The 10,698-nt window shown below is 38.1% G+C and overlaps 1 protein-coding gene across 1 annotated transcript; it reads left to right on the top strand.

The window, feature by feature from the left end:
• Window positions 1-518: 518 nt before the first annotated feature.
• Window positions 519-2,732, top strand: LOC103424311 (aluminum-activated malate transporter 8-like). Its single transcript, XM_008362399.3, has 6 exons — window positions 519-813; window positions 903-1,043; window positions 1,272-1,544; window positions 1,652-1,779; window positions 1,929-2,072; window positions 2,228-2,732. The coding sequence occupies exons 1-6, from the start codon at window positions 519-521 to the stop codon at window positions 2,729-2,731; spliced, it is 1,485 nt and encodes a 494-aa protein (XP_008360621.3). The 3' UTR covers window position 2,732.
• Window positions 2,733-10,698: the final 7,966 nt, after the last annotated feature.

Raw genomic sequence — 10,698 nt, 5'->3', positions numbered from 1 at the left:
AAAGTAGAGTTGTGAGTGACTAGTGGGTTGAAGAACTCTTGATTTCTCTAGTCTGACAAGTGGGATAAATTAACATCATGCTCTGAAGTTTGTGGGTTTTATTAAATATTAGCTCAGATTCAAGTAAAAACCTAGTCAGCCCACGCTTTTCAAAACCCTCCTTTTTCTCTCAATTGCAAGCAAAATCTTTCTCTCCATAAAATATTCTTCCTTCACACCAAACTCTCTGCCTTATAAATAAGGGCCAATTGTGAGAGAATTCAACCCATCAAAGTTGCTTCCACTTTCTTCACCCTTCCCCCTTTCTAAAGTCTTTAACCCATCAAAGTTGCTTCCACTTTCTTCACCCTTCCCCCTTTCTAAAGTCTTTAGAAGCTACGAAAGGAAACCCATCTTCCTAAAGGCTTTAATTAGCTTAATTTTTCTTAATATATAGGACATAACTTGTTAAGAAAGGAAAACCATCTTTCTTCAAACCTTTCAGACCTTTTAATCCAGTTTGTCGCCAAACTGAAGACATGGAGATCACCGAGTTAGAAACTGCAGGGGAAGAGAAGGTCAGGTTTTTCTTGCGGCTGTGCAGATGGCTCAAGGCCTTGCTCGGAAAGTTGAGTACCAAGGTTGTCAAAGTTGTAAAGAGCATTATAAAGCTAGGACAAGACGACCCAAGGAGAGTAACTCACTCTCTAAAAGTGGCTTTGGCTCTTACATTGGTGTCCATATTATACTACTGGAGAGTCCTTTTCGATGGTATTGGGATTGCTGGAATCTGGGCGGTGATAACCGTGGTAGTAGTGTTTGAATTCACTGTAGGTAAGTGAAAAATAGTGTACATACTTTAAAGTTTCATTCAACTTATCATGTTCAAATAAATCAAGTGCTTATTTTCATTTTCTGTGTAGGTGCAACCCTCAGCAAAGGTTTAAATAGAGGTTTTGCAACATTCATTGCTGGTGCTCTTGGCCTTGGAGCTACTCGCATAGCTAGTCTTTTTGGAGTGAAAGGAGAACCCATTGTGCTTGGGATCTTTGTCTTCCTACTAGGTATATTTGTACATAAGAAAATAGTGCGTCGAGTTAACGTTCTCTTTGCCGGATATCTGACATGACCAACATGGACCCACTTTAATTAACGGCCCTAATTCACTATCTCTGACGTAATGAACATGACAAATGATCCGGCACGAAGTTTTCTCTTATTATAGCTAGGCTGTCTCTATATAAAAGACTATTGCTTATACTAATGCATGCAAGTGTTTTTTATGGTTGCAGCTGCAGCATCTACATTCTCACGGTTCTTCCCACGGATAAAGGCGAGATATGACTATGGGGTGTTGATATTCATATTAACATTTAGCATGGTGACTGTCTCGGGGTACCATGTTGAAGGGATCTTGGAGATGTCAAATCAGAGACTCTTAACAATTGCAATAGGTGGAGGAACCTGCATGATCATATCAGCTTTTGTTTGTCCAGTATGGGCTGGTGAAGATCTGCACAAGCTGATATCTTCCAATATAGAAAATCTTGCAAACTACCTAGTAGGTAAACTAAATTATATATTAACTCATTGGCTCTAGCTCCTTAAGTTTTCCTCAACATGTTTAAAGATCAACTAAGAATAAGCAATCTATTTAACTAATTAATTACAGGTTTTGGTGGTGAATATTTTCCATTACCTAAGGATGGAAAGTCTGCAGGCATTGTCTCCAAAAGTAAGGAATCATTTCTTCAAGGATATAAGAGTGTCCTCAACTCAAAAAGCAGTGAAGAATCCTTGGTGAGTACTAAAGCATCTTTTTGCTCCTTCCCTGCTGCCACTAAATTTTACCATGGCATGGAAACCACTAATATCTTTAGCTAGCCATCTATTATGGGTACAACTTGTACTTGCCAGGTATGGTCTACTCACATTGTATATTTGTATAGGCAAATTTTGCAAGATGGGAACCAGGACATGGCCATTTTAAATTTCGCCATCCATGGAAGCAGTACTTGAAGATCGGTGCCCTTGCCAGGCAATGTGCCTACCAGATTGAAACTTTAAATGGTCACATCAACTCAGATGCACAAGTATATATCAAACCATCATACTCTTCAAGGGTCCATAATTTAATTAAAATATTTGACAAAAGGAAAATGACCATTTTACATGTATTTATATAATGTGTAATTGATCTGCCTTGGTAGTTTGATTGACAACTTAATTGATTGTATCATCCTTGCAGGTACCACCAGAATTTTTACAGATAATTCAAGACTCCTGCAAAACTATGAGTATTGAGTCTGGAAAAGCGCTAAAAGCATTAGCCGTAGCAATCAAAACCATGGAAGAACCAAAAGATGCTTGTGAACATTTGGAGAACTCCAAGACTGCAGTCAAAGACCTCAAAATTGCACTCAAAGCTGCATCACTAGAAACTGCAGACATACTTGCAATTGTACCAGCTGCAACAGTTGCTTCAATACTAGTTGAGATTGTGAAAGGGGTAGAAAAAATTTCTAAATCAGTTCATGAGCTTTCTGAACTAGCACACTTCAAAAAAGCTGTGGAGTGCACTGTATCACAAGAGAAGCCACTGTTGCTGCACAGGGGAAGCGTTCACCCTGTGCTTTTGGATGGTGAAGATGCCCATGTTATAATCACCGTAGGTGAAACAAACATTGGTTCCCAAGAAAATGAGATTAATCCTCAGGCACCAAAAGGCCCAAAACCAAGGGAGGAAGCGTAACTATTTGTCACTCTAACAAGTAGTAATCTGGTTGAAAATACTCAACTTGTATACTATATTTTGTTGAGTAAAATGATCAACGCGATCATGTTCTAATTTCAAAATGAAGTAATGAGATTATTAGGGGAAAGACATATTAGCAGTATTTCCCCATTTTTCACATTCAAACTTTTGCAACAAGAGTCCTCCCACTATATACCTAGTAGAGGCGAAAGAAGAAAATATGTTTCTCTTCCCTTGGGCTATGTATCTGGTGTTCTCCTATGAATTGAATTGAAAAACTTAAGGCGCGTTTGATAACTATTTTTTTTTTACTTTTTGTGCTTGAGATCTAGGGAAGTTATGTGGAAAAAAGGAGAGATGAAGGGTGGTGAGAGGGAGGAGAAGAAACAAAAACTTTATTTCCCTATAAAGAATCAAAAGAAGTACTCTTTACATTACTCTAAAAAAATGGAGTTATAGGTGTCAAGGTAAGAGACCGAGATTATATATTGCTACAAAAACCGAATCGAAGGGGTTGGTTAAAAGGTAAGACTAGCGTAATTGGCCGATTGATTGGCCGATCAGTTAGAACTTAGAAGGTAAGTGCAAAATTGAGCAATATTCTCAAGTGAAAACTATATTAACAATTTTATGCTCTGTAGCATTAACATATCGTATTGTGGGCTCAGTGGCCTCTTCGTTAGTTTTTTTGTTGCCCTAGTATGTGACCAAAGGCACGCATCCTGATTTTATTTGAACATGTTCTCGTGAGAAGTGACGACTGAGGTCCTAGGAAGCTTTTAGCATATACCAGCATTATATATGTTTTTTTATGTTTTAAAAAGTAAAATATGGTTAAAATTATTATTTTGTATATCGAGTACACAGGAATTAAAACAACATGCATTGCTAATAGGCCATGAAATTCGTTGACGGGATCATGGCGCTTTAACAGAGAGAACAGCTGGTTAAAAAAAAAAAAAAAAAAAAAAAAAGAGGAGTGTCATACAATATAAAAAAGATAAACGGTTGGCTTTTGTATAAACCCATATGACAATTATACAATGTAATAGACCTCCGCAATATTAAACAAAACAAAAGATCAACTTGAATTGGCTTACTTTAGCCTTCTCTATTTCATCATTGTTATATGGGTTATTTTTGTTTTGGTCCCTAATCGACCTAATTGTTGGACTGAAACCTTATTTATTTAAATATTTTGATCGATGTCCTTAATATTATTTAAGAGATTTAACTCATGCATTTATGCATTTAATGTCCCACAAATTAAGAAATTTAAACAAATTCAAATAATATTTTTAAAAATATAATAAATACCTAAAAATAAATATTAGAGTAACATTATTCTTGACAAAATTATAGCAAGAAAATAATGTACCCAACCCACATAATTATTAACATATTTTAAAAAATAACTACTAATATATTTTAAAACATAAAATAAATATATATAATTAGCATGTGTACATTTAACAAAATTAAAAATGGGTACAAAAACAAATAAAACTTTAAAATATATGGGCACAAAAAGAAATTAATATATGGGTACAAATTAAAACTGAAAAGAAAATTGGTACAAATTAAAATGGTTGCAAATAAAAAATATGTACAAACTATAAATAAAAATATACGATAAAAAATTTAGCATGGCTAAATATAAAGATACCAAATGCAACATTTGTAACATTAAATAAATATATTAAGAAAAAAACAAATATGTTATTATTGAAATAATTAATGTCGTTTATTAACACCTAAGGACCTTGATCATAAAATAAAAGGGAGTCTTAATCAATGGTGTCACAGCCTGTCCCAAATTATTATTATCGATGATGTAAAATGACGATTTTATCCTTGGATGTTCAAATTTTAGTGTGTATGACTTATTTTGGAGACTTTGATGTTATTTCCTTGGTTGGGTGATGACCACGTGGAGCACACACACAACACACATCCTCTCTCTTCCTTCCCGTGCTCTCTCTCTCTCAGGCTCACTCTCTCTCTCTTCTCTCTTGTACGGACGACACCCAAAACCCTTTGGAACGTGACAGATCGAGGGACTGAAGCACACCATTGTGTTCGTGAAGCTCAGACGAATCGATTGGTACCATTTATAGGTAAGGAATCCTCCAATTTCACGTCGAACCATGAACCACCGATTTTGTCATTGTTCATGCATACGTGAAATATTGTTTTTTAGGGAATTTGAAGCTTATAGGAAGCTTAAGGAGGTCCTCACGAGTCTCAGGGTATTTTGTTGGAAGGAAATGGACGTCGAAGGGCTGAGATCAACGTGCATCTAAGTAAGCCGAACTATCGAGCTTTCTCGGGGAAAATCTAGTAAACGTTAAGCCTTGAAACTTATATAACGTGATTCTACATTTTATTAGCTTCATTTTGGTACCAATTTTGTGGAAAATGGTGAAGAAACGAAGGAGAATAAGCATTTTAAAGTTTTACCCAGAAACCGGCAAAGTCGCCAGTGACCGGTGACTCGCCAGAGAAGAAAGGAGCATCTTCCGTCAAGGTTGACAGAATATGCTAACATTGTCAGTCATCTTTAACAGTTACCGTTGGGTTTTAACGGAATATTCCATTGAATATTTCTAACGGCAGTGAGAGAATCTGTCAGGATTCCCTACGTGTGGCCGCGCATGTTGCCGTGCACTCGCCGACGCGTGAGGGGTCAGAAAAATATTCTAAACATTTGGGAATGATCCTGAGGTTGTGTAGGTCACTGTGGTATATTCATATACCCAATTTGAGCTATGTATGAGAAGTTATTAGCTAGTTTTGTCTATGTGCGTTAAATAACGTTTTTATAGTTAATTCGCATATAAGTGAGACTTATCCCGAGGACGAGCGTGTTCAAGGGCGACTCGGGGGCTATGACCCTTCGACATATCAGTGAGTGGGCTTTTGGTTTTCAGTGTGTGTATATATATATACACACACACTTGATATTTCCCAGAAATATGTGTTTAAATGAAAATATGCCTTAGATGCCATGCATATGAATTTATATTTCGTATATGAATTGATATATGATGCATTATTATATATAATTGTGGTGTTATAGATGCTCAGGTAAGCTCAGGTAAGTTATGTTTGGTTATATGAATTATCAATGGTGCGATATGTGATTGAATAATGTTAAGCTCATAAAACTGCACCTATGGTGATTGTGATTTAGCCAGAGATATGGCACAGGCCTGTTTATTATGTTACCTCCCGCACCATATGCTCATATTGGATCCAATTTAGTTGCACAGTCATGTCGTATATACCATCTTAGGTGGTTCTGACTCGTAAGTGACTAGCGATTTATCGCCCAGTTATTATGTGTGAGTAGTATTGAGCATGATTATATTACACCCATTATTGTTGTACACACCTTTTCATTTGGTTCCGACTCTTGTGCAATATAGTGTCGTATAGGCCATTGTAGTGACTCCGGCTAGATTGACTTTTAAGCTACGAATTCAGCTGTACAGACTACCACATGGGTTCCGGCTAATATGTTATATTTCTATGAAGTTATTCTCACCTGAATTGCTTACTCTGTTATATCTTGGCATCGCATACATATGAATATGATTATGTGAAGCATGATTTGAATTGATATAATTTCATATATATTTATGTATATGCATATATCTTGATTCTGGGAAAAATTATACATGTTTTACAGCGAGGGATTAGATATGTTGATAAATGAAATGGTTTTGTAAAACATTTGTTTTTGCCCACTCACGTTTCCTATTTTGCGCCCCTCCAGGTTTTAGGTAAGCTTGTTGTCGGTGGCCTTGAGGATTTCGGCAGTTCTGACATATCTAAATAATAATAGGACATTCCTGGTACTATATAACTAGTACTTGTCCTACTGGACTGCACCTAGACTTATTATGCTCTTATTATGAGTATTTACTTTTGTAATTGACTCCTAACACTTCATGTTCTCTAGTGCACTCTAGTAGTTTCAATTTTTAAATATTCGTATATTTCTTATCTTAATTGCTTCCGCACTATGCACATAGCTACGTCACCCTCACGTGACAGCTAGCATGCCTTGATCTCAGTCGGGGTGTGTCAAATGGAGTAGCAAAAAGAAGGATGAGAACCTAATTTCTCCTTGTTATATTCTTTTCCTTAAAATAGACCATAACGTTTTATTCAGGCTTAATCATGGTACATTAATTCCTCCTCTACGTATCCCCTTCCTTCTCTTTTCCATTCAACAAACATTCAAGAGAACGTTCTGCTTTGTGGAACTAATTAATATTAGTTGGCATTGGAATTAGTCACCACCACAAAACGAAGTTGACGTTGGATCAATATATAAATATGCATGTGAAACAAGTACATATGATTCATAATTATTTTCCATATCAAGTGCTTCACTCACTCCCAAAAGATGCCCTTTTTTTTTGGTCGAAAGAAACGATTCATAGAAACAGAAAAGCACAAGGCCAAACAACAAGCAGAGAGCATCCTCACAAACCCAGGGAGCAAAAACCAGGATAAACATGACACATAAAGATGCCAACATACCAGACCCCAGCGTCATCCCATCTACCCATGCAAAAAAAACCCCACCCATTACATTGGAGGGCACGAGAGACCGTCCTTATTCAAAACACTCACGAGCAAAGATAGAGATCTTACAACCCAGTCGAAGCCGTACATCTTCGAAGATATATTCTTGGCGACGAAATCCGCCGCCCTATTTGCTGACCGTGGAACCCACGACTAGGAGCATGATTGAAAACTCATCCCAACCTCCATAGCACGGCTAAGAATTGGGAGTAAGTCCCAATCACAACTCAAAAAAAGATAAATGACGGACTAAATAATACCTTGTGCATCCGATTCAATCACCACCTCCTGTAGTTGTAAATTTTTTACCATAACGCATCCTTCTAGAACGGCCATAACTTCAGCCATCGCAACAGTAGTCGCATGCACCCTCACACTCCTTACCGCGATGCAGCCCGAAGAATCATCCTTGACCATAATCCCAATATCACTGCATAAAGAATCACTCCTCCAACAAGCATCCACGTTTACCTTCCGCCAGTTAGTAGAAGAGGCAACCACAAAGAAGGTCCGCCTTGAAAGGGGTTGACTCCGCCAGCAGCAGCCGGCACACGAAAAGTCGAAGAGGCCGAAGTGAAAGATTCCAGGGCAATGACAATAACCCGGTTAGTTCTGAAATGAGATAGCCTCCCCCCGTTGAAAATTACGTCACATCGGGCTCTCCAAATAAACCAACACGAAAAGACTAAATAGGACAGAGCATGATTCAATTCTTCTTTACAGCCCCGAGATTGATTAACTACCGAACACACCCAATCACCCAAAGTTGCAATAGAACTTCGATTAACTTGAAGGCGCATAGGACCCTCATTCCACACCCTAGTAGCCCATGGGTAAAGAAGGAGAATATGCTCCATAGTCTCATCACATTCCTCACAAATAGGGCAAATAGGGGACAAAGCATAACTGCGCCGATAAAGGTTGAGTTTGGTGGCACATGCATCACGTAGAGCCCTCATAGGAAGTTTCTCATCTTTGGGGAGAGCCTTATAGCTCCAAACCCAAGCCCACAACCGGGAGTCAATAGTACGAGAAGATGAAAGGCGATCGAGGCTCATTGTAGAGTGACAGTTGTGACTCCACCTGTAACCGGACTTCATTGAAAATCAACCATTCATTTTGAACGGCCAAACAAGTATATCCGGTCTCAAAAGTGGCCCCATATGAATGTTAAAGATAGCAACCCACTCTGTGTCCAAGACAATAGTGGAAATGAGATCTAAATTACATTCCCTTGCAACCAGATCAATGAACTCCGCAACCTTGCACTCACTGTTGAAATCCATGTGTAGGAAAGGGGCTTTGTGTCCAAGACAATAGTGGAAATGAGATCTAAATTACATTCCCTCGCAACCAGATCAATGAACTCCGCAACCTTGCACTCACTGTTGAAATCCATGTGTAGGGGAGGGGTGGGATGCCCCCTCCTTAGGATGTCCGAGACCCAATTATCCGCCCAAAATCTAACCTCCTGCCCTCCCAACACCTGCCATCTAGCACCCTTTAAGATGAGGTCTCTCCCTTCTAATAGACTTGCCTACACCCAAGAGGCCCTTCCGCCTTTCTTTGCCTCCAGAAAAGAAACATTTGGGAAATATCTTTCCTTCAAAACACGCACCCACAAAGAGTCAGGGTCATGAATCAACTGCTAGCATTGTTTCGCAAGCAAGGCAATGTTAAAGTCATATAGATTACGAAACCCCATACCTCCCCCCCTTTTTGACCGACCCAACTCCTTCCAGTTAATCAAGTGTACCCCACGATCTTTGTCGGCCTCCGCGCACCAAAACCTAGCCACTGCCGCATCTATTTCATTGCACAAAGTAATCGGCAATCGAAAGACACACATTGGGTACATTGGAGTAGCCTGGACCACTGCTTTAATAAGAACTTCCTTACCCGCTTGGGATAAGAAACGCCTCTTCCAACCTGCAATTTTTACCACTACCCGGTCCTTTATATACTGCACAGTTTCTCGCTTTGAACGCCCCAAAATTGTTGGTTTGAAAGCTTTCCCCGGCCTCCCATTGATAAGAATATAGAACTCCACAGTTTTGACACAACGCATAACCATATCAATCCACCCTCTCTGGAACCCAAGGTGCCCCATAACTACCTCAAGGAAATCCCACTCAACCTAATCATAAGCCTTGTTCATGTCTAGTTTGATCCCCATTTCAAACTTAGTCTTTCCTCAACTTTAGGAAATGAAATATCTCATGTGCCAAAATGATATTGTCTTGAATTTGCCTACCTTGTACGAACGCATTTTAACTTGGCGAGATTATATTATCCAACATTGGTTTCAAACGATTCACCAAAATTTTAGACACATAACCTTAGAAGAATAATTACATAGGCTAATTGGCCTAAACTAACTGACCCCTTCCGGGATGGGGACTTTAGGGATCAAAGCAATATTGGTAGAGTTAATCGCTGAAGGACATCCATCGCCCCCAAGGCAGTCTACAACAATACCATGGATCTCAGCCACAATAAGATCCCAAAACGATTAGAAGAAAATGCCTTGGAAACCATCAGGTCCTGTCGCCTTATACGTACTAGTTCATCTGACCCTAACTGTATCATTATTTATTTTGTTGTATTCATTTCCCTCATGCAACTTGCTTAATTTTTAATATGAATCCAGACAATATGTGTGGTACGTATTAGCTAAAAACGTAAAACTCCACCGCTTACCAACAGCATGCTTAATTCCTCATCAAGAAAGTCTAATACATAGAGCGTGGTACATTTCCAGCATGTGATTGACTTCCTCAATACACACACACAGACACACACACACACACACATATATATATATATTATATAGTAAAATTCTATCTCTTTCTTTGCCCATAGGATTCTCTCATCTTCTCTTCTTATTCTCTTCTCTCCCTTTCTTTCACAGTTTTTTTTTTTTTTTGTCTTTATCTATTTATAAAAAATTAATACAAAATATTAACATGATTTAATCATAATCATTTAAATAAGAGAAGAAAGAAGGAAAGAGAAATTAAAAAAGAAGAAAATCTTTCTAATACATTATCTCGGTAGCTCTAGACGGTTGAACAGAGGAGGCAGTGCTAAAGTGGCTGCAATCCCAAAGCTAAAAGGCCAAATTAAGAAACCTGAACATTCCACACACATTATGGTCAGCGGCGTTCAGATCAGAGAGAGAGAGAGAGAGTTAAATATGAAATCAAATGGTTCTTAATCTTTGTCCCATTAATTTACATATAAAACTTTAAATTGTATAAGAAAAGTACAGGAAAATTAATGAAAATAGTTTGAAAACTTTGAATTTTAACGATAAAGACAAAATAAAAGGTAAAATGCATAATACCATAATTGATATTTTAGTGTAA

Source organism: Malus domestica, chromosome 14, assembly GCF_042453785.1.
Source record: "Malus domestica chromosome 14, GDT2T_hap1".
Taxonomy (NCBI): domain Eukaryota; kingdom Viridiplantae; phylum Streptophyta; class Magnoliopsida; order Rosales; family Rosaceae; genus Malus; species Malus domestica.
This window is presented reverse-complemented; position numbering and strand designations above follow the sequence as displayed.